The sequence below is a fragment of the Hoplias malabaricus genome, chromosome 3 (assembly GCF_029633855.1).
Source record: "Hoplias malabaricus isolate fHopMal1 chromosome 3, fHopMal1.hap1, whole genome shotgun sequence".
Lineage (NCBI taxonomy): Eukaryota > Metazoa > Chordata > Actinopteri > Characiformes > Erythrinidae > Hoplias > Hoplias malabaricus.
In genome coordinates this window covers 35,894,317-35,919,968 of record NC_089802.1, presented here as the reverse complement: position 1 = coordinate 35,919,968, position 25,652 = coordinate 35,894,317, and the positions used below count along the sequence as shown (strand labels likewise).

Sequence of the window (25,652 nt, the reverse complement as noted above, 5' to 3'; positions counted from 1 at the left end):
AATGTGTCCATAAGCACTGCAAAAATGATTACGTGAAATCATCTTAAATCAAGGGAAAATGTATCTAAAGTGTCTCATGAGATAATCACTAAGAGTTTTATAAGATTGTTTGGCTTATTTTTAGTTTTACTTGTTTAATCATGTGTTATGCAGAGAAAGTAATCTCTATTAATATGTAATCTCTATTACATATTTATTTTCTTGGAAAATGCAAAAAATATCTGCACTATTTCGTCAAAGTTACTTTTAGGGAAAGTGAGTGCTCCTTTAAGGGACTCTTGATTATCCTAAAGAAAGACAGAAAGAAAGTCATGCCATCTTTGTAATGAGCTCTAACAGCTTTATCTCACATTCTACAGACTGTCAGTGTGTATGAATATGTGAGAGAAATAAAGAGGTCTGGTCTCAATTCATATTTGGCTTCTGATCATTTGTAAAATTATCATCTACTTCAGTCTTTCTTTATTGACAGAACATAGTACCTAAAAATATTCTACTTGATGTATCTGGAGTTTCTCCTTAATCTATATGTAGTTTCTTCTTTAAAGAACACTACATAGTATTTTTACCCTAAAATTACATCTTTAAAATCACTATGACCTGACCTTTAATGGGGAGAATAGAGTCTCCAGTTGCGTTCCAAGGCCTTTGTCTGCAACTATGTCATAGAAAGCTGTTCCAATGTGAAGGATCCTTCGTGTACAGCCTAAAAATGCAGCCTACGCTCAGAGCAATTTCATTTCATTCAATTTCAATTTCACACGGGGATACCCATGTGGACACGGGGAGAACACACCCAACTCCTCACAGACAGTCACCTGGAGGAAACCCACACAGACACAGGGAGAACACATCACACTCCTCACAGACAGTCACCTGGAGGAAACCCACACAGACACAGGGAGAACACACCACACTCCTCACAGACAGTCACCTGGAGGAAACCCACACAGACACAGAGAGAACACACCACACTCCTCACAGACAATCACCCGGAGGAAACTAACGCAGACACAGGGAGAACACACCTCACTCATCACAGACAGTCACCTGGAGGAAACCCACACAGACACAGGGAGAACACACCACACTCATCACAGACAATCACCCGGAGGAAACCAACGCAGACACAGGGAGAACACACCACACCCCATACAGACAGTGAGCGGACTTCAAACCCACAATCTCCAGGTCCCTGGAGCTGGAGTAGGTGTAAATTATGTTCATACCTACGAATATTTTGAGATTACAAACATGTTGATGAATCTGGATATTTACCAAAAAAAAGATTTATGAATGATTTATGCACAAATTCGTTCTGCTTGCGTTTCATGAATGAGGCCCTAAAGGTTATTACTAAACAATGCGGAAAGATGCACTGGGGTCAAACTGTGGTAGTATGAGAGGCCAATACTTTTAGACATGTGGAAGGAAAAATTATTAATTCGTTCATTCATTATCTGTAAACGCTTATCCAGTTTAGGGTCGCGGAGGAAAAATTATTTTATCTTATTTTACAAGAATTGTGTTTTGCTTGAACTGAGGCTGCACTTCCTCTGTGGTTTCCAGTGGTACTGCTAAGTTCTGTCCGTATCTTTAAGCTGCAGAAACAATGAATCCAGAGGTTTCATACACCCAGAGTGTATTCTTATGCATTTAAGCTTATGCATAAATGAGCCTTAATAGTAAAAGGTTCATTTGTGGTGGATTCAAACAAAGGAATTTAGGAATTTATGAAACTATGCTGAATAAAAGATTATGTCAACACCCTCCCACACACACACACACACACACACAAAAGAAAAAATGTGACCCTGAACTGGATAAGTGATTACAGACAATGAATGAATGAAATATACTTTGACTCAATATTAACACACAAGGACTAAGTAAAGCTTAACTTACAGTTGCACTTCATCTAAGAGAGAAATGTGCTTTCATAACAGTATTCAGCCAGGTAGAGTGAGACAGTGTTTCCACAACAAACAGATGTATTAAAGATAAGGTTTGAAGTTGAACGAGGTCAGTCTTGTCTGGTGTTGTTCCACTGCTCTGAGATTAGCAGAGCAGAGCCATGCCCCAGTTTCTCACAGTTTTAGTCTTGACTGTGTCTTTGTTTACTGTTTCCACAAAGTGTGCTGTCTGTGAGCAAGGTTTTCTGGGTTTCCTGACCTCACCTTCTAACCAACTCTATATTTCCCAGAGAAATATCAGACGATTGAAATTATAAAGATATTTCCAGCATGAGCATTTACTGGGATTTACCTTAAAATTCAAGTGGAGGCATGTGAGATTCCTGGGCTCTTTTTCTAAGGGGAAATATCTCAGCATCTCAGTTCTCCCTGTGTCTGTGTGGGTTTCCTCCAGGTGCTCCGGTTTCCTCCCACAGTCCAAAAACACACGTTGGCAGGTAGATTGGTGACTCAAAAGTGTCCATAGGTGCGAATGTGTGAGTGTGTGTCGCCCTGTGAAAGACTGGTACCCCTCTAGGGTGTGTTGCCGCCTTGCACCTACGGACTCCGGGTAGGCTCCAGATATACCGTGACCCTGAATTGAATAAGTGGTTACAGAAAATGAATGAATGAATGAATGAATGAATGAATGAGTTTTGTCATTCATATTAATTCCCTAGTCAGATATTGAAGATTACTTAGATAATGTTTTAACCATGTGTACAAACTTATATATAGCTTCCTGTAATTTCCTGTGTACCTTTTAAACACCACCTTCCTTATTCACAATGAGCCACTTTTTAACTAAACATGCATTATTAATATCATGACATGTTTGAATATTTACTTTAGGGAAATTTATAATTACCTTTTTAAAAATACTGCAAAATATATATTGTATAAAAACAAAATATTGCAATGTAATTATTTCCCAATATTGTGCAGCCCTATTATGCAGGGTAAGAGTTGTTAAATATCAGATAAATTAGTAGAGAAACATATAAGCAGATAGCTTATAGTTGCACATGGACACATTGATCCCTCACAAAAATAATACCAGTACAGCGGTACTTCTATGACGGCCAAGGTAAAGTGGCTCATAAACTGTGTAGCAGCAGGTGGTCAGAAATCCCAAATTTCTAGGCAAATCTACAAATTGTTTCTATATTGTAGCTTTACCCCATCTGGACACAAATCTACAAACAAGTCAGAAACTCTATCCCCACCACACACATACACCAGTCTAAACAACAACACGATAAAAATCCCATCACACCAGTCAGATGTAAACAGGCTGGTGACCTTTAGCTATGCTGAATAAAAGAGACACAGAGAGAGAGAGAGAGAGAGAGAGAGAGAGAGAGAGAGAGAGAGATTTGGGTTCTGATATGTTATCTAGAACTTGTTCATCTTAAGCTGTTGTCATGAAGATAAGACAGGTCACAGAACAGTGAGATCAAATGTTCACAGAGATGCAGCTGATAAATGGATACTGTACAGAGCTCCCTAGACAAAACTAATCCTCACACACATAAAAAAGAAAAAGAAGCAAAAAAGGAAAAATGGGAACATAACAGAAACACAACATTGAGAAATACACAATCCTATTATCCTCATTAAATAAACTGCTCCGAAGAGTAATGGTTAAATTATTGGCTCATGTTCAGCTTTTACTGATTATTTTTAAATGTAAACTGTAAACAGTGCTATATGCTGAAAACATTCATTGGTAATACTAAATGTTCTATTTAAAGCAGGGAACAAAGTCCGTAATCAGATTAGCAGCTAGTAAATGGGACAATTAAATATCATTACAATTCTGTAAAGGGGAGCTAGAATTGGATTATGATGCATATATATCTATATTATGTGACTATCATAATACATCAATGCAGTATTTCCAAGGGAAAGTGTGTGTTTATGGAACCTGATTCATCTTCATTGCTTTGATTGTGTAATCAGTTTATACATTTGGGTAAAGAGAGCTCTACCTGTTCTTTAAAAAACATCAGGCTGCCAGAAAAATCAGAGAAAGATAAAACTTCCTGCATCTAAGATCTCAGTAGATCTCAGTATATATATATATTTTTTTTTTTTTTTTAATTCCAGTGCCAAATTTTACTTTTATTTTTTTAACCACAAAAAGATTCTCTTATACATTTTAAAATCAGGTAGGTTCATATTACACAGTAGGCTGCACAATATATCGTTTTAGCAAAGTCACTGCAAAATGTGAAATCACAGGGTGAACTCTATCTGTTCTTTAAAAAAACATCAGGCTGCCAGAAAAATCAGAGAAAGGAAAAAACTTCCAATAATAAGCTGACAGAAGAAAAGACAAAGACTCTTACACTGACAGCTCATTAAAAGTTCAGGATTATCAAAATTTTAAGTCAGCAAAATGACTAGTTTATCTTTAAATTAAAACCTAAATGTTTCTTTTAAACAGAGCCTTGCTACACTGCTTTACACAGGCCTTCAGTGTATCTTCTGTAATCCAAACCAAAGGGTGAGCCAAACTGGATCATTTTCCATTAGGAACCTTTTAAAACTAAAAATAGATTTTAATCTTTTTTCCAACCAATAAATGAAACAAATTACTTCTGCAATGTTTAAATGCAACCAGAAGATATTAACATGTATTATTTTCAATATCTGTGTGGCTTGTCTTTCAGTTTATCACACTATTAATTTATATATTTATCTAGTACCCAAATTCGCATTATAATACACAATAAAATCCCCCCAAACTAAGACAATATATTCAGCAGTGATCAGAGAATATAGCCAAGCCAGAAAATGACACACAGGACCAAAACAGGCTCCCACGGTTAAAGTCACTATAAATAGCAACAGATTTGCAGTCACTAGCTGAAAACAGGGACCTTGGTCAGCAAACTGTGAAAACAGACAGGCAGTCACCAAATCAGTGGCAAAAATACAGGCGACACTGGTCATCACACCCGGTCGCCAACATCACCAGTTAAAACAGGCTCCTTCATTCAACAGCAGCAGCATCAGTGACCACTAGACACCAACACAGCCATCAGACTCCCTCAGTCAACAGTCCCAGCAAGCTGGCAGCCACCAGAACAGCAGCAACAAGAAGGGCCCAAATGGTAATGGTAATATGGTATAACATTAAAAATGTGAGCTCTATCTCAAAATGAGGGCTGTATTTAAAAATTGCAAATTGTGTGGTTTACCAAATTCCTGTTCAGTGTCTGAATACATTAAGTACAAGGCCAAAGTGTTCATTCATGTGCATTTAAGACAGTCACAGTGTCATGCCCTTGTCCTGTCGTTTCTGTTTTCCCCGCCATGTGCTCACTTAGCACATGGCTCTGTTTGTTATTGTCCATGTCTCCGCCCATGTTCTGCCTTTGTTCCTCCTCCTCATCAGTGTCCTCGTCAGTCTCATTTGTAATCCGGCCCTCTCGTTATCTGTGTCAGGTGTCTCTATGTAATGTATTTAAGTTCCCTTGTCTCACTTCCTCTTGTTGGTCATTTGTTTCGTTTCCCATGTCCTGTTGTTTAGCTCTCTAGTCTGTCTGTCCTGTTTGCTTTAGCTCTCTTTGTTTAGGATTAGTCTGTCTTTCTCTGCTGTTACTCGTTTCCTATGTCATGTTACTTGGTTTAATCTCTGTCTCCGCAGTTTTCTGTTGTTTCGCTCCCTAGTCTGTTTATCTCGTCTGTCCCTCGCTTCTGTTTGCTGTCTTCTTGAATCCTCTGTCATCGTTTTGTTTCCTCTGTTCATTTCCCATGTTTCCCAGTCTAGTCTGTCCATCTCCGCTGTTCTTCGTTTAGTCCACCTTCATTTTGTGCTCTCCTGTCTGTCTGTCTTGTCTGTTTCTCATGCATTCCAAAGTCAGTCTTTGTATCTCTCTTGTCTCATGTCTGTTTGTGCTTTCTGTGTTTTAGTTTAGTCTGTTTAGCTTTGTCTATGTAGTTCTTGCTGTTCAGGTGTCTATTTAGCTCCATGTCTAAGATTAGTCTGTTTCTGTCTGTTTAGCTCCCTCAACCTAAGTTTCTCTGTCCAGTTCCCTGTCTATCTAAGTCTCTGTCCAAGTCATTGTTTCCATGTTTCCGTCTCAGTCTTTAAGTATTCTCTCTAGTTATCTTAGTCTGTCTCTGTATTATCTTGTTGTGTTAAGAGTCACTGTTATAGCAAGTGTCTGCCTCTGTCAGTCTGCACCGTGTTCCTGACACACAGGGAGGGAATGCTGTGGGAGCTCACTGACTGCTGATGTCATGCTCTGAAAGGAGATGGGGAGAAAACACAGGTCCAGTAGCCCAACGCAGCTTTGAGTTTGGGTTAAAAGAGAGGGCAATGATGTGGAAAACAGACAAAATATTCAGAAGACCCTTCACTCAAAGGCTTTATCCTCTAAATGTGTGATTTGAAAACTCTGCTGTTCTGTGTTAAACAAGTGCTAGCTACGCTTCTAAACAGTGTAGAGCCTGCCTTACTTTGCTTATATTTAAACTCTTTGGTTCATCCAGCACCAGTCACTACAATTTGCTCTTTCAGAAATGGCTTTGTGTTGTTGTCATGTGTCTATGTGCACTGTTGGACCGGGCTGAGCTGAATTGCAGAGCGCAAAACCCTCCAGGTTTGTGCTCAGAGATGAGGCTCACCCAGCCTGACAGTGAACCCCCAACCAAAAGTAACACTATACCATGGTATTTACTATATTTTGGGGGTGTTTTGCTCTACCTAGAAGGGGTGCCTAGAGTCTGTGCAGTGCACAATGACATCTCAAGACTCTTAAGGCATTCTGGAGTCAAATGTTCTGTCATATGTCAGAAAGCTCTATGTAAGTTAGAGGTTTTGGATCCTCCAACAGGAAAATAACCTGAAACACACAACTAAAAGCACTCAAGAATGACCAAGAACATAAAACTATTCTCAAATAACCTTCTATAAATGCTGATCTGAATCCTATAAAACATCTTTGGATAGGTCTGAAACATGCATTCTGGAGATATCCTTCTAGTTTGAGACAGGTAAAGCTGCCTGTTGACATGAGCAAAAGTCTCAGTAAGAGCTACAGAAGTGGATTATTTTCAGTTATAGATGTGAAACAAAATTTTAGGTTAAAAGCAAAGTCCCATTTTTTTTAAATAATGGAAATTAAAATGTGGGTTATTTTTTGTGAAAGGGTACCAACAAATTTGTCTACATCTGTAACTATATATAGCTTAGTTACATAAATATAACTTAGGTCTCCTAAAACACACGCTTTCTTTCCAGATTCAAAAACACATGTTTGGGAGTGGCTTATCTAAAAAAAAAATATCACATGCTGAATGCTGTAGGTCATATCTGAGCTGAATTAAAGGCAATGTTTATTATTCTGGAGAACTGCTGTTGCTGAAGTTTAATTGGTCTGGAAGTTTTTATTTACTGTTTGAATTTCTACAGAAACTCATTTGTAATGCAAGTTGTTTAGTCTTGTGGCAGTATCAGTCTATGTTTACATTCATGCAGTTACTGGTCTGCTGAATTTAAAATCAGTTTCACCTTAGAAATCCAAAACAGGCAAAAAAAAAAGGTCATTATTGCCTACCTATGGTGCAGGACTAAAGCAACATCATCTCTTTTCATAAATTTCAACATTTGGCGTTCTCTCTCCAGTCTAAGCCCACCCAGATGCATTTCTCTGCAGTGAGCAGAGAGAAAGAAAAAACTTTGTTTTTATAACCATTTACTGGCACAAAGCATTTGTAAATCAGGCACTGATCTATGAAATTAAAAATCTAACAGTTATGTGGCAAGTGAAAAGGTCCAACCGGTATCTAAGCAGGACTTGAGCCAAAATGATCAGACAAAATACTTAAGAAATAAAACAAAACAGGACTAAGTTTTGGAGAATAAAATCTTGGCTCTCATTGAGCCTCAGGTCAAGCTAAAAGTAAATTGAAATGAAGACTACTGTCATGATGTTTTTCACCATAAAACTCAACCTCCACTGTTCTACTGCTTTATAAAGTAGTGATGAAAAGTGTAATCTTGAGTATTCTTTTACTTTCGCCAATAGCTCTTAAACATTTATTTTTTATTTAAGTAGGCAAGTCATTAAGAACAGCTTCTTATTTATAATGGCAGCCTGGCAAAAATGCAGAGAATCTTGTAAACACACAGAAGTATAAGAACTATACAGATATGACAGAAAGTGTCAACAAGAAAGAGGACAGAAAACAAATACAAAACACTAAGACAACAACAAAAACTAAAATTGTGAATATCAGTCTCACAAGTTTTTCTGAAATTCGTCTTTAAAGTACTTGTATTATAATATATTGCCCATATGTTTTATATCAAAATGTTCAGAACAATCTCAGCTCTCTTGTTAAGAGAGGCCCATGTGACCTAGAGCATTTTATGGAGAGATAATCTCTATCCCTGAAAAACTTAAATCCAATTTTAGATTAAGATTTAGATTTTTGTGAAAACATCCACTCATGTGATTGAATAGTTTTGGTGATTGAAATAGTTTTATCAGAGTCTTAAAAACATGTGAATCCACCAGTTAGACACAGTGAGAGGCAGAGGAGGCATGTCTTGCTTATACGTAGGCTCGTAACTCGGGATGTACAGTATTGCATACAGTCTCGCGATAACATGAAATCGAAAGACCAGTTTCTGTACATTTCGAGAGTGTTGGAACTGTATTTCTGCGCTGTGTTATTGCAAAGATATTAATAGAAACATCGCGAATGGTCGAATTTGACCCGCCGGCACGTTCTTCGACCCTAGGGGGTTAAAATGTTTGCAACTGGGGTGGCACGGTGGCGGAGCAGGTAGTGTTGCTGTCACACAGCTCCAGAGACCTAGAGGTTGTGGATTCAAGTCTCGCTCTGAGGGACTGTGAGGAGGTTGGTGTGTTCTCCCTGTGTCCACGTGGGTTTCCTCTGGTTTCCTCCCACAGTCTAAAACACACGTTGGCAGGTTTATTGGCGACTCATAGGTGTGAGAGTGTGAGTGAATGTGTAAGCGTGTGTCGCCCTCCAGGGTGTGTTCCGCAGCGAGGTCCTGAAGGAGCACTACCGTTCGCTTCTGGATACCGCTCGGAAGAAGACGGATGCTAGGATCATCGTCTCTGGCCCCCTGCCCACCTACCGTCGAGGATGCGAGGCGTTTAGCAGGCTCTTCGGGCTCCGCTCCTGGCTCCTGGATTGGTGCGGCACTGTCGACAACTGGGAGTGCTTTCGTGAGCGTCCGGCCCTGTATCGTTGGGATGGGCTTCATCCGAGCCGTCTAGGATCCGTAGTTCTCTCTGAGAACATTGAGGTGGTTCTGCGCCGGAACTGACTGGTCATTCCCAGTCACATCAGTCAGGTAGGTGGAATGGATAGCGAGCAGGTAAGTAATATTAAAATTCCTAATGTTCCTCCTGACCATCTCTCTACTGCTAGTATGATGAGTAGCATGTCCATATCACCCACTCTGATTAACGCTAATAAATTTTTCAGCATTGAGACGGTGTCTATTCCCCGCAAAGCTTGTTATCACAAACGCCCAAAAATCAGTTTTAACAACCTAATTAGAATTAACACCAAGGCACTGCAGCGAACGCAATATTTCAGCACTTCCAGCATTAAATTAGGGCTTTTAAATATACGATCTCTAACATCCAAAGCACTCACTGTCTGTAATATTATTACTGATAACAAACTCTATGCATTATGTCTCTGCGAAACATGGGCTAAAGCCAATGAACACATTGCCCTAAATGAGTCCACTCCCCCTGGCTTCAGCTATTACAGTTGCCCACGAACATCCGGTCGTGGTGGTGGTGTAGCCACAATCTATGACCCTACCATTGACACAACACAAAAATCTAGTTATGATACTAAATCCTTTGAAGTACTTACTCTTAAAGTCACTGCATCAAAAAGGCAGCACTCATTTATGCTCATCACAATCTATCGTCCTCCTGGCCCTTATACAGAATTTCTTTGTGAATTTGCTGATTTTCTCTCAAGTGTAGTTATCGTATCAGAAAAGGCCTTAATTGTTGGTAATTTCAATATTCACTTTGAGAAGGACCATGATCCACTTAAAATTGCATTTGAATCAATTTTGGATGCGCTAGGGTTCACTCAGAATGTTACTGGGCCCACTCATCAATGCAAACACACATTGGACCTAGTGTTAACACCGGGCATTGAGATAAAGAATCTATCCAATCTCTCACTACATGAGACCATCTCTGATCACCATCTAATCACATATGAAATTGCGTTAAACTTTGATATTTGTCCACAACCACGCTATATTAGAAAGCGCACTATAACATCCTCAACAGTAAGTGATTTTATCAACAACCTTCCAGACCTTACCACCATTTCTTTTCCAACTCACCCAAATGACCTTGAGCTCATTACAAACAACCTACAACACTTATTATGTACAAACCTAGATAGTGTTGCACCAGTCAAGACCAAACAATTTAGAGAGAAAAGGCTTGCTCCATGGAACAGTGACAGCACGCGTGCATTAAAACTGGCTGCTCGTAACCATGAACGTAAAAGGAGACACACAAAACTAGAATGTTTCCGAATTGCATGGCAGCACAGCCTCACTGACTACAAACATGCCTTATCTAAAGCCAAATCACAGTACATCTCTTCCCTTATAGAAAACAACAAAGACAACCCTAGATTCCTTTTTAGCACTGTATCAAATCTAATTGGAAACAAAAAGGAAATCAACCCCATTGTTCCCTCTGATTTCTGTAGCAATGACTTTATGAGGTTTTTTAATGATAAAATTGATTGCATTCACCTCAAAATCCAAAATCAGTCCAAAGTCACATCGGCTCCCGTAGATGAACCCCCCGCCAGCTCTGAGGTGCACTTAGACTACTTGAATTCTGTCGATGAAAATGACTTGCTTAGATTAATTAGCTCATCTAAATCAACTACATGCTTACTGGATCCTGTACCAACACAATTATTTAAACAAATTTTACCTAAAGTCATTAGACCATTGCTCACAATAATAAACTCATCCCTCAACATTGGATATGTACCAAAACCTCTGAAACTAGCGGTAATCAAACCAATTATTAAAAAACCCAATCTTGACCCTCTTGTACTCGCAAACTACAGGCCAATATCAAACCTCCCTTTTATTGCTGAGATTCTAGAAAAAGTCGTGTCACAGCAGTTGTGCTCTTATCTACAAAACAATGACATTCATGACATTTTTCAGTCTGGATTTAGACCAAATCACAGCACAGAAACGGCTCTAACAAGAGTAACTAATGACTTACTCCTTTCACATGATAAGGGCTATATCTCTATTCTGGTGCTGCTTGACCTTAGTGCAGCATTTGATACCATAGTTCATGTGATGCTTCTTGATAGGCTGGAAAATCTGGTAGGAATAAAAGGATCTGCCCTCTCTTGGTTCAGATCTTATTTATCCGATCGTTACCAATTTGTTTATCTGAATAATAAATCCTCTAATCATACTTTAGTTAAATATGGTGTTCCACAAAGATCAGTGCTTGGCCCTGTATTGTTCACACTCTACATGCTGCCACTGGGTCGACTAATCCGTAAGCATGGGATTCAATTCCACTGTTATACTGATGACACACAACTGTATATATCAGCCAAACCCAATGATGTTGCTTGTCTACATAAAATAACAGAATGTCTAACTGAAATTAAAGACTGGATGATGCAAAACTTTCTCATGTTAAATTCTGATAAAACTGAGGTCTTGTTACTAGGTAAAGATACTCAGATACATTCACTCAGAAATGCTGCTATTGATAATTCAACAGTAAAACACAATGCCATCATTAAAAACTTAGGGGTAGCCTTTGATTCGACTCTCACATTTGATACCCACATATCCAATACAGTCAAAACCGCCTTCTTCCACCTACGCAATATTGCCAAAATTCGGCATATTTTATCATTAAAAGATGCAGAGAAACTAGTGCATGCTTTTATAACGTCACGTCTAGACTACTGCAATGCGCTCCTGGCAGGGAGCTCGTGCAAAGCGTTACATAAGCTTCAGTTAGTTCAAAATGCAGCAGCCAGGGTGCTCACTAGAGCTAGAAAATTCGAACATAACACCCCAGTTCTCTCGTCCCTACACTGGCTACCTGTAAAATTTCGCATTGACTATAAAATACTCCTCTTAGCTTATAAATCTCTAAATGGTCGCCCGTCACGTACACTTCGTTCACAGGATGCCCATCTACTCTTTGTTCCTCGCATTAAGAAAAACACAGCAGGAGGAAGAGCCTTTTCTCACAAAGCTCTTCAACTCTGAAATAGCCTTCCGGTTACTGTTCGGGGCTCAGACACACTCTCAATCTTTAAATCTAGATTAAAAACCTACCTTTTCAAACAAGCTTTTGGTTAATCACTCACCTTCAGGTTACTCCTTCTATATTGGTGTTCGGGCTGGTTTTCATATTATCACTGTTCTGTGTTAATCCTGTCATATCACCATAGCTACAGCATTCTTAGTTAGCTTTGTAGTAACCGCCAACATGCTGTCTGTCGCTGGGTTCTCTTGCCTGACCCGTGGAAGCTTTTTTCGCAGGACAAATTTCCCCGTTCTTTACCATGAACCTACTAACCTCTGTATTTTTATTTGTTCCCTTTGTCTGGCTTTCATTCTCCTGTCTCTCTCTCATGCTTTGAGATGTCCTGCTGCTCTCCAGGTGTTGCCCTGATCCAGCCCGTGTCCTGTACAAGATCCTGGCCTTGTCTCATCTACACTATCATGCTTGGCCATGCTGTTTTATCTCAGATTAACTCTGCACCTAATTTTAACTCACACTGAATCCCTGATCACCTCCTCCTTCATCAGACTCATACATCACTAATATCATCATCCTCACCATTTTCATTTCTGCTTCTCCATCATCACTAATATACTACATTTATATTACTATAACCCCTTCATCGGTCATTTCACTTTTACTTCTGTTCTCTGTTGTGTCTCCGGTGTCGACCCGAGGAGGATGTGTTCCCCGTATGAGTCTTGGTTCCTTCCAAGGTTTCTTCCTTGTGTGCTGAGGGAGTTTTTCCTTGCCACTGTTGCCCCTGGCTTGCTCATAGGAGGCTTGGACCCGGATCTCTGTAAAGCTGCTTTGTGACGACTTTTTGTTGTGAAAAGCGCTATATAAATAAAATTTGATTGATTGATTGATTCAAACAAAGACAAACCAAATACTGTATTGATTTTAAGGACTTTCAATGTGATCAAATGGGCAGCATGGGTGTTATAAGCAGAAGATGAACACTCACAATAAAATGTTCAAAAAAGTATATAAAACATTGCATCCAGTGTTCTACAGCTTTATAGATTTTTAAAATAAAATAATAAAAAAAAACAATTGCCACAATTTGCATCAATATTTAAGGTAAACAGGAGGGGAAAAAACATGTCTGCCACACCTTTTTTAAGTGGATACATATATATATATAAAGAATCCAATTTCCGCTTGGTGTAAATAAGTTGTTTTAATTTAATACCAGTTTCAGTAATTAGTGGCACTTGTTGGAATTGGTGGAAGTAGCTGAACTCACTCATTAGATGAGATGTCTATGAAATTCTGGCTACATTGATACATAAACACTGCACAAATTGCTTATAGTTAATCTAAATGCACTAATTCAGTCTGGTGAAGAAAATAAGAGTGATCTGACTTCAGGCTTAAAGCTTCCATAATAGCGGCACTTTTATGTAGGGAACTTGCTCTTCTAAGTGTGTGAATGTTTGTGTGTGTGTGTGTTTGTGCCTGTTCTGTGTGTCTATAGATGAATCTATCAGTGGCATCTCTAAGAGACAAACATCCTGTCTGCTGGCACCAGCTGCTATTAGCCAGAGAACAGAGTAGCTTCCACACTAATACATCAATCAGCAGCTGTTAAAGACAAAAGGCTACACAGAGTACACCTCCAATTACAGCAGAACAGCTGAGTATAGTGTTCATAAGCCACATTTTCAGCTCCTCTAAAGCACAGTCTCCAACATAAATGCCTCGGAAACAACAGCTTTATCAAGGCACAAATTTTAAACAAACAATATTAAATAAACAAACAAATAAATAAATGAATAAATAAATAAATGGCTTGGTGCAAATAAGTATATCCCATAACCAACATATGGCTTTGTGACAAAACCTTGCACGTTTCAGCAATTGTATCAATCAACCAATTAGTCAGTCAGTTATTGATGTAAGTCTGAGTCCACTGTTCATTGTTTTTGGTGTAGTTCAGCATGGTAAGTGAACATGGGACTGAAAAGGGCAAACTTCTGTTAGCTAAATTCTATGAACAATACTTAAGACGAAAAAAGTACAATTATGAAGATATTTTTAAACAATTCCATTCATAAGATCTGTTTATGATCTAAAATAACATGGGTTAAGTATTTTACAACATTTACAACAGCTCCCTAATCTTCACAAAACTGTGTCTGAACACAGACTCTGTGTCTGACTCTGTTTCTCTGTATCTCTGTTTCTGCATAGTTTACTGGAAACAGTCATGGGGTTTTCTTTATCTAGCTTATCAATCCTGGCCTCAATAGAGAAGTCATGGGTCATTCTGACATGCCTTTAAAAAGAATTAGGGTTTTAAGCTGAATTTCTGTGACAAAGCTACATTAAAAATGTCATTAAATATGAATAATGCTACATGCTGCAAAGGAGTGCTGAAGTAATGTCACAATGAAAGTAAATATGTTTTCGTATTTGTACTTCTAGTCCCTTGGTATGGACTACACAAGAAAATGATAGAATGTTACATTTTAGTACTGGTTTGCTTAGTGTTCACACTGACTGGTGGCGCTTTTCCATTGCATGGTACCTACTCATCTCTGCTTTTTTCATTACATATATCTGATAAATGAAATCTGGTACTTTCTTGAGACTAAGTGTGGAATGTAAACCTTGTAGAGCCCTGATTGGCCAGAAACGTGTCTATCACAACAAAATTCAGACCTCCAGCACCAACTACCAGTTTGTAAAATCCCCAAGTTACAGCAGAGATCACATTTGTTTTTTTCTGATTCACAGTGACTGCTTGCAAAATTACAGTGTGGCCTTTAAAGAGATTAACACACCTTGGATTGGTGGAAAACAAAAGACTCCAGCGAGAGCTGGACAGTGCAACAAGGAGGGTGGGGTGGTGTTTTCATGGAGAAAAAATCAGGGACCAAGCAACTACAGCTGAGTAAAGTTGCTTAGCAGCTACCATACAGTAGAAAAGCTCAATTTCTGTCACATTTTCTGATATCACGTCCTGTGTTAAGCTTGTTTAGATGCCTCTGGTTCACACTCTAATTCTACTATTACACTTCAACTCTACTAAATATCAGCAGAAGCTCTCTAGTCTGGAGCCCAACACAGACAAAAGATACTGAGTGAACAGAAATTGTTGGTGGGGGGTATTGTGTGGAGGTTTCCAGACACAGGAAGCAGTGCTAGACTGTTGGAGTGGAGCATTATTCATATTCTTAATGAACTAATACATTCAGAGCAGTGACATTCAGAACAGAATAGGATTAGTTTGGAATTATGTTGTTCTCCACTATTCAATAACAGAATTTTTCCACAATCACATCTGTCATAGAAAAATTCAGCTTAGACCCAGAAATCCTAATAGTTGCATGACACCTACATGTAAGGTTCAAGGAACTGAGACTCTTAAGGTCACATCCTGCTGTAAGAGCTAAAAGGCAGCTCTCCTTGTCTCATATTATTGTTAATGCTGTAAAGAATGAAATGAAGACTTTTTCTATCCCCTGGTCCCAACAAACTCATATCCAGTCACGCCTGAGACCCTTTATCTGTTTCTCATCTGAAAGATTTAGGCTAATCTCTTCAAGGGGGAGGAGGGGAAGGCCATTCTCTGTTGAGTTCTTTAAGGACACAGAATGATTCCCCAGCAGGCATCTTCTGGACAAAATAAATCAGGCCTGTTCTCTGGACTGTATTCATAAAGTCCCTGATCCCTAACTACTCGTGTTTAACTAGGTTACTACTGAAATAGATTTTTATGCAAATAATTATTTTCAATCCTGCTTTCATGTTAATCTTGAGAGATTCAGCCACTTCACATCAAACTCAACTGACTTGATTTGGGAAATGATTTTGGGCATTTGGTTTTTCAAGGTCATATTTAAAAACAATTTATTCTCATGTAACACTCTTAACAACTACATTTCTCTACTTGATATCTGATAACACACTTGTTGTGGTGAAAAGTTTATATGCTCATATCTATCATCTAACATCTAATTTCCATCTAATGAGCCAGATTAGCTCTGCAGAAAGTGCAGAAATCGTGACAAGTTTAGATTTATGGGGACCATTTAAAAGCATCACAGGCTTACTCCCAATGACTAATTCAGTAGACCAGACTGGATTTATTGGCAATTTGTGCAGGGAAAAGGGCTTGAGTGTTGATCAAGTGGCTGAAAATGACATGAGTTGGCCCCAAGACAAATTTCCTGCTACAGCAAAAAACTCTTGAGGAGTAAAATACCCTGAGGACTTCTAGTTGATGTCTTACTAGAGATAGAAATATAAAAATGTGATTATATTTTGGAATGTAATGAAGGATGAAATATGTGAGCTTGGTTTCCTTATATGTGCTGAAAGGAAACATTTGTAATCTTTCAAACTTGCTTTATAGGTTAATGGGGACATTTGTATTTATTTGTGGCTTAAACATTAAATGTCTTTCTTTTTATCGTAGTCTCACAATAAAAATGCAGGAATTATGTAAAAGACTGATTTTAATGGCCTTATATTAGAAATCTGTTTGGAGTTTCATGTATTAGTGATAAAGTTGTCTATGCCTAAATATGTAAGTAAATATATATGAGCACTGAAAGTCATTCTAACGTGTGTATATGGTATATATTTGGTATATGGTATGTAGTATGGCTACAAATGTCAAAGTTGAGTACACTAAAAAATCCACAATGCAACCAGTTGATGTTTGAGTACAGTAATGATGGACAATATTGTCCCACAATCCAATGAAATACAGAAAGGAAGGAGCTTATGCAAAATGCCTCAAATAATAGTGCTGTGCGATTGCAAATCATTATAACAATTAATTGTACATTTTACCACGATTATGATTAATGAACGATTATTTTGTTTTTGTATTTTTGACCCCATATAGTTCAGTGATGAGGCTTGTACTGTAAATATGCTCCAGTATTAAATATGGGATATTTTTTTCTAATGTTGCTGGGAGCTTTTTCCTCTCTTGTTTTTTGAGGACTGTTTATATTTAGTGGGTTATTGTGCTTTGGTCGCTACATTTGACTTCTTTTTGTTCAGTGTCATCTTAATTATAGTCAAAACACAACACGTCCAAACCACATACACTGTGTTTTCCTTTGGTACGAGCTGCTCGAGTCGTTTGGTCGGCCTCTGCGTTTAGTTTGCTTCCATGTGGCAGAGAGGGGCAGAATCAGTAAATGAACACACAGGGGGGACATAACAGAATAAAAATAATAGACATAATCGATATAGACAAGATTATGTCGATTATATATTCTGAATTTCGATTTTGATTAATTTCGATTAATTGCCCAGTCCTACCTTAACCCCAATATAAGGCACTTCACAGACAATAAAACTAATGCTACTACACAGGACAATGCACAACATGTTAGACAGAGAGTAAACATAAAAAATGTAAAATACATTTCACTATTTATTTAAAAAAAACATTTATTTATGACCTCCACTGTGCATTATGCAGTGTAGAGAGAGATATTGGCCTTTGAAAAAAATGGCAGAGAGCATTGCAGCTGCAGCTTGGAATGGCGTGCAATTTCATAGCAACAGTTTATCGCATCCTGTTAGTAAGAAACTGTGTAGTATATTAAATTGATTTGTAGTAGCCTGTGTTTGTCCATTATTTTGTGTTTCATGGTTTACTTGTTTCAATCTGCTTGGTTCTAATTCTGCCTGTCCCTCATTCTGTCTAAAGCCTCAGCTTGTTTCTGTGTATGCATCAGTTGTGGTTTGCAGTGTCTTGGTTACTAGCATTATTTATAGTTCCCAGGTTCCGTGCAATTTCGAACCAATGGGTTCTTGTCATTTCATGTGGTTTCTCCGTTGTTTCCTGGTTTGATGGTTTATCTTAGTTCAGTGGTTTCTAGCTTTATCTGTAGTCCTTGTTTGTCTGTCTAGGTTAATTTAGGTTAGTGGTTCATGTTGATTTTTTTTTTTGTGGTTCAATGTTCATTATTTTAGTTTCAGCCATCTTTAGTCTTTTATTCAAGTGTCTCTTTACTTCTCTTATTTAGTTACATTCCTGTTTTGATTTTGTTCTCATTTGTTTAAAATTCATATCAGCTCTGTGCATACTTCCTCTCCCTTAACATGAAATAAATTTAGAGTTAGATCTAAAAGTCTGTAGCTACATTTCCTCAAGTAAAATATTGTTGGATTTGTACTATTCTCATAGTAGTATTTTCATACATTTTTACATTTGCTCAAATGCATGCAAAAGTGTAGAATATTCTTAAATTTCCTTCCTCCATTTTAAGTTCCATTTTCTTTTTCTGTATTTAATTTGATGGTTAGTTGATGCTCTAATGTTTTGTGAGTGGGTTGCACCAATGACTTTGGACCATAAACTTATAATTTAGACCAAAATGATACAAAATACACTGAAAAAAGGGTTGCTTGAGATTTTCTATTCATATTTAGATTTAAAATTTTATATCTGGATATAGACAATTTCATTTCCTGCAACCCTTTGTTGTAAAACATTTAAGTAAATTCAAAGTATCATTTTTTTAGTGTAAGAGATTAATAGAGTGGTATACATCTCAAGTACTGTGCTGATAGATGCTGGAAGTTACATAGACCATAATACACTTACTCAGGACTTAAAACTCTGTTTTTTGTTATTAAAAAATATTCGGGAAGATACTTTTACTTAAATACAGATTCAGAATTCTTTAATAACTTCTGAGAGAAGGTTAAGAGATGTCATATTTAATGAGCTGAGTAGCTCTGCTCACTGCCTTGATTGATGGTGCCACACGGAACAGAGGACATTCTCAGCAACACCATTTGTGTTCAATTAAATATTCAACAAATCTGACCACTGAACTGCCCCAGCCTGATCACTGCTCTTAATAAACTCGCTCTTGTAAGTAAGGATGACTGTGAGTTCATTGTGGGCACAAACCTGTAGTTGAGAAAAGATTTTTCATTTCAGTGTTTTTTTTCTCAATAAATGCTCTGTAGTTTCTCCTTAATATCTCTGAGGTTCTCTTTCACAGTCTTCAACTATTAACTCTAAACAGCACTAAAACATGGATCTTGGTTTAGTTAATCAACTGCAGTGGCTTCATATTTCCTCCATTTTTCTCATCCATGATTTAAAATAGTTTTCTCCTTTAGCAATTATTATTTTGAAATAAAACATGTTTCCAGAATCATACAATAAAAATAAGCTCAAACATTTATTTAACATTTTTATAATATTATCCTTTTTTTTCACTGTCCACCTGTCAGTTTGATGCCTGCAACACAATCAAATAAAGGATCAAAAATTTACAGGATATTAGTTATACCATTTTGAAACATTAACAATATGCAAGAGATTATAATAACATTCATATTATTGTACTATGCTGAAAATAGCCACATGGGCTCTGACGTACTTTGGAAAACCACTGTCAATGCTACCTGAAATACTGTTTAACAAGGAGAAAGCTATGCATCAAGAAATGCTGCCCAGTTCTCTTGGCTTAAGCTCATCTTAAATTTGTGCTGAGGTCAAATGAGTCCTGTTTCCAGCTTGTCTTTGTCTTTGTGCCAAAGACACAAGGGACCACCCAGATGGTTATCAGCAAAAGGAACAAAGGCCGACATCTGTCATGATATGGAAGAGCATCTCTGCCCATTGCATGGATGAATTGTGTGAAGGTATTTCACACGCACCTCATTCTGCATGTGCTACAACACTGACGTCATAGGTGCAGACTGTGTGTTCTTGGCATGCCTGATGTGTGTAGTGACATCAGATGGACAGAATGCGGAGACATTAGCTAAATTCTCCTGTTGCTCAGATATCTCTCTTGAGAAATAAAGATGTCAGGAATCTCATGCATTTCCTCCTCACAGGTCTTGTCTCAGGGTTCTCAAGGTTTTTTTTCTGATGCTCTTTCTGATGAAGAATTGTAGAAGAACAACCATTAAGTCTTCTGTGCAGAGGCCATATTATGGCACTAATGCTTGTGTGCTCAGGATATTTGTAAGGCAGCAGGTTTCCAAGAACCCCCCACCCCACACACACACCCTCTCTCTCACTGGCCTGTCCCAACCTGCAGTCATACAGGTCTTGGAGGATGAAGCATTCCCCGAATTCCTCGGGGTCATGTGGCTGAAAGAACCTATGAGAGACCAGTGAACAGCCTGCTCTGTCCGCCAAGATCATCCACTGGGAGAAAACAATGTTTCTAAAGTTGGAAACAAGGGAATATTGGTCTGTGGGAGATTTGAAGGAAGCAGGTTACACTCTTAAAATTAAAAGTGCAACAAAAGGTTCTTTTAGCTATACCATAGAAGAATCACTTTTGGTTCCAATTTGGCGGGAAGTGCAGTGTCTTGAGGGAGTCCTATAAAGACTAAGAGTGGCTTATGTACCATTCACACTTGTGATTGATTGGTAGGTTTCTGTAATATTACTGCATCTTTTAATGGTTACAAAGATCATCAAAATAAAAAAGAATAATAATAATACATGCAATTATATCATATATAAAATTTCTAATGTCACCTGGAGCTCAAGCAATATTTCATGGCTTGTGTTAAATATCATCAGTTCACTAGTGTATTTATCAGTCATCATTTAACATATTCCACATAACATATAGTAATGAGTTTCTGTCTAATAGTGTATAAAACACCTTACGGTATATGCTTTATAGACAGCTTTTAAAAAGAAGAATGCAGCCGGAGATCCAGCCAAACATTCGTCTATGCATCCATCCATCATTGCATCAATCCATCCATCCATCCATCCATCAATATAAAAACTCCTCATGTAACAGCCAACACTGTTTTGGCAATAATGCTTTTGCTAAAGATGACCAAGTCCCTAAACCTAAAAATAAATAAATAAATAACTCACATTAATGACATCATCTTAATTCTGGTTCAAATATCTAATATTGCTTATTCCGAGATTACTGTAAAATTTTTATTCGAAAGTTTATTCAACTTAATTCTTGTTGTTATATATGGTCTTATTTCATTGGGCGATAATCTGATTTGTTTCAAGAATTAAACAAACAATCTGCTAACCGGTGGTGTCTTACAAAACCTACTTACTGAGTGAATCCAAACATATACATCATCAACAACATGGTCCGATCTCACATATCTGACATATAAACTCATTATGCAGTACTGCATTGAAACCAAGAGTCAAAAATCATTGTATGCTCCCACTATAATTCATCCAAAGCAACATTTTTGATCAGGGAAAATCCACTGGCTTCTGAATCTTAACCTAAAATCAAAATAACATATCATATCCTCTTCTTCTTGTCTTCCTTCGGTTGCTTTGGTCTGGATCCGCATTATCGATTTAACATTATCGTTTTATGCAGCATGCCCTTCATGATACAACCCTCCCTATTTGTCGGGGCTTTGAAACCGGCACTTAAAATAATGCAAAATAGACTCACAGGTGATGTTTATTGCTTGCATGTGGATATACATCAAACAGGCACTGGGAGGATATGGCTAAATCCCTAAATGTTTACATTCAAAACTTGATGGGCTAGCCCCACACTCATCAACTAAAATACTAGAATTTACGTAATACAGGAAGGTATTTGCAATGTTTTGAACAGTCCAACTGTTGTCATACATCATAAAAAGGCAACAGTAATAGTTCCAAGAACAGTGTGTTAGTATGTTTTATTACTGGTTTGTAAAGGTCTACTCCAGAAGAAAATCTCATGGGACAGAGAGCAAGAAGATCTCTCTGTTGATTTTTTGTGATCTACAGACCAATAGAAATGACCCAAAACTGATCCTTTTGTACCAGTGCAACACACACTAACACACTACCACCAACAAAATCATACCTGCTCTGTGGTGGTCCTGTAGGGGTCCTGACCAATGAAGGGAAGTTGGCAAACAAAGTATGCAGAGAATCAGATGGACTACAGTCTGTAATTTTAGAACAACAAAGTGCTTCTATATGGTCAGTGGAACTGAGGAAATGGACAGTAAATGGAAAAACAAGTTTGGTGTTCTTAGTCCAGTGATCGTTCTATGTATATCATACAGTATTTTTGTCCCAAAGAAAAGGTCCTGCAAGCTCAACTTTTTTTTTTTTTGGAACAAATAGTAATTTTAATATTTAAGAATATTTTTGCTTTCTCCTGTAAAATTGCCATTTCTAAGATAAAAAGTTTCACCATGCAATGAAATCACAGGCTAAATGAATGACTTCAAAGGACTCTACATCAGTATCTTAAACTGTAGGAACTGTGAAATGACAAGTGTGCTGACTACTTTTTTAAACTGGAAATTACTGGTCCTCTTTATTGCAAAAGCATTTTAGGATCATGACTTTAAAAAAATCTGAAAATAAAGTCAGAATTTTGTGATTAAAGTAAAAAAAAATCACAATAATTCAGAGGCGGCATGGTGGCGCAGCAGGTAGTGTCGCAGTCACACAGCTCCAGGGGCCTGGAGGTTGTGGGTTTGATTCCCGCTCCAGGTGACTGTCTGTGAGGAGTTGGTGTGTTCTCCCCGTGTCCGCGTGCTCCGGTTTCCTCCCACAGTCCAAAAACACACATTGCAGGTGGATTGGCGACTCAAAAGTGTCCGTAGGTGTGAGTGAATGTGTGTCTGTGTTACCCTGTCTGTGCATCTGGACCCACCGCGACCCTGAATTGGATAAGTGGTTACAGATAATGAATGAATGAATAATAATTCAGAGAATAAAGTCAGAATATTCTGCTGCACTAAAGCCTCGCAGTCAGTGGCTGCACTGACATCTTTTGATTTCATGTCATGTGGATGGAAGCGTATAATAGACAACTCTGTTCACTTGACTTGACTGCATCTTTCACAACTCTATGGCACAGAGTACGAGTATGTCTGTATGAATATTATAATAGATAATAATCCAAAAAGTGTTTCTCTAAATATTCTCAGAATAATTCCAACTTTATTCTCAGAATTTTGACTTTGTTTTCTGATCTTTTTTTCAATGCCATGGCCCTCAATTGTACTTTACAGTTCTCTAATGAAAGGCCAATTGGACTTTACCAAATCAGAGAACTATAGCAGCATTATCAAAGTCTGATCATGTATCAGAGAGTAATCTAGCTCAAAAAACTCTCCAAATCCCACTTGTTGTAGTACAGCTATGTTTATAGGCTTCATGCCATCCTCAACCATTCACAGTAAATTCATCAGTGTTAAATCAACACTATTAGTGTTAACACTGAGTGTTATATTATTACACTAAATGTGTTCATTTAACACTGATGAATTTACTGCGTTCCTTCCTTTACCTCTCTCTCACCCTTCATCTCTCATTCCCTAGCAATACAATGAAATTCTGACCGTGCATTTAACCTATCCATGGCCGTTAACACATGCGCAGTAAATACTATACGAACAGTGAGCACACCCTCACCTTGAGCGGCAGGTAACCACCCAGGTGTGAGTGCCTCCTGCCCGGCAGGAGAAGGCGATTTTTCTACACTGCCCTCGGCCACATTTTTCCTGCCGGTCCAAGGTGTCTACACTGCGAATTTTTGGATACAAGCCCGCTTTTTTACCCTTAAGGCCACGACTAACGTCCTTCATACTTAATACTTAACATGTCCACGCACATATACAGAGTACAACACATATAAAACTCGCTTTGGTGCTCGTTTTGCTTCCCGTCCTCTGTCCAAAGTCACACCATTGCTCAGGAGAGTTTTCTGAATGTGCAGGTAATTGTGTGACCTGTGAATGGATTGTTTTTGTTTGTTTCCCATATGTGTCCTCGGTGAACACCGCCAGCAGGTGCTGGGGAGCGGAAAAAGCCCTCACGTGTTAATGGTTTTCCTGTTTTACACAAAAACCGGCAACTTCTCGCATTCGAGTGTTCAGAACAAACCCGTAAACGAGAATGTCGTCGTAATTGTAGCTGTCACCTTTCAGGTTATTATTCACAAATATCTAACAGCTACAACCAAACCAAACGAAGGACCACAGAAAAAGAAGCACGACGATAAATTGAATAAGAGGTAATGCAGGTACTCACAGGTACTTTTTTCCCTTTTCCGTTTGTTGGTGCTGAGCCACGGAAAAACCGAAGAAGCTGCCCTTGGTTTTACCTTCCTTTATCACCGGGAAACGGACGTCAATGTTGAACCCAAAGCCCGGTGGAACTCCCACGATCAACAGCAAGCACACATAAACTATACTGGAAGCCATGTAATCTGTTATTTTTCTATTATTAATAATAATTTTGATTGTAATATACTTTCTTCACTCACTCAGTCAGGCAACAAAGACGAGCTCCATAATAAAGCTCTCTCTCTCTCTCTCTCTCTCTCTCTCTCTCTCCCTCTCTCTCTCCCTCCCCATCTCTCTCCCCCACACCCACCTACTAAAACTTCAAACCCATCCCACTTCAACCTGTGACCAACCTCCTGCTATATTTCCCCAGTCCTGTTGTAAAGAGATGTGAGTTTTTACTAGTTACATTTACTCAACTTCAATTACTTAAGTTATAATATGATGTGCCATTACATTAAAACCACCTGTGCCCCATATTGTGTTAGTCCTCCTTGTGCCTTCAGAAGAGTTCTGAAAATTAGAGTCATTGACTCCACAAAATCTCTGAATGTATCCTGTTATCTGGGATCGAGCACATTTAGCAGCAGGTTCGGATTTGTGTCACTGTCCTGTAAGTTGCCAGGGGGAATAATCTGTTTTTCAAAAAATTACATGATGCCTTTATTTATAGATGTTTTTTTTTTAAATAGCAATTCCATTTATATTTAAGAAAACAATTAAAATGTTAAAGATATAAAATAAACGGAGATAGGAGAGAAATTAAAATGTAATAAAGGCTTAAAGCAACGTTTGTGATTTTAGTAAAAAAAAAAAACATTCACCATTTGCTAGTTCTCTAATGTGTCTATGAAGCCCCAGGGTCTGTAAATGGGTAAAAAAACAAAGGCTCAAGAGATTTTCCCTCTAGTTCATGGCACATCTGGAGGTTTTTAGACAACGATCAGACCTCCAAATGTTGAAAAGCATGAACTAAGATGAGGATATTGCTCTATTCCTGAGAGTATAGAGAATTGAGAGAATGGAGTTCCTCACCTTCCCCAAATTATCTGATTGGAATAAGGCAGGGCAGATAAGACATTCCTCCTTAATTAAAACAGCACTCCATCAGGCTATCGTACACAGTCACACACTCATCTAATGGAGGAGAACAGCAGGGAGGAAGGCATGAGATTAACTGGCTTCAGTACTATTCTCAAGCAGTTAGCAGTTCCTACAACCCACAAATATGAACATATCTTTCATTTGCATCTGAAAAAGAAGGAGCATGACATCCCGTCTGAATAGCCCACACTCCCACTCTCAATAGAGCTCATATCTAATTCTTGAAAGGGCAAACACCCAAATCTCCTCT

The 25,652-nt window shown here is 38.2% G+C and overlaps 1 protein-coding gene across 1 annotated transcript in view; it reads right to left on the bottom strand.

Annotated features, from left to right (window-relative positions):
* Positions 1-24,501, bottom strand: part of itga3b (integrin, alpha 3b) — a 62,098-nt gene extending 37,597 nt beyond the window's left edge. The window contains exon 1 of the mRNA XM_066666460.1: positions 24,264-24,501. Within this exon, the coding sequence (XP_066522557.1) occupies positions 24,264-24,436 (173 nt within the window). The 5' untranslated portion in view covers positions 24,437-24,501. The remainder of the gene's footprint in view (positions 1-24,263) is intronic.
* Between the last annotated feature and the right edge of the window lie 1,151 nt (positions 24,502-25,652).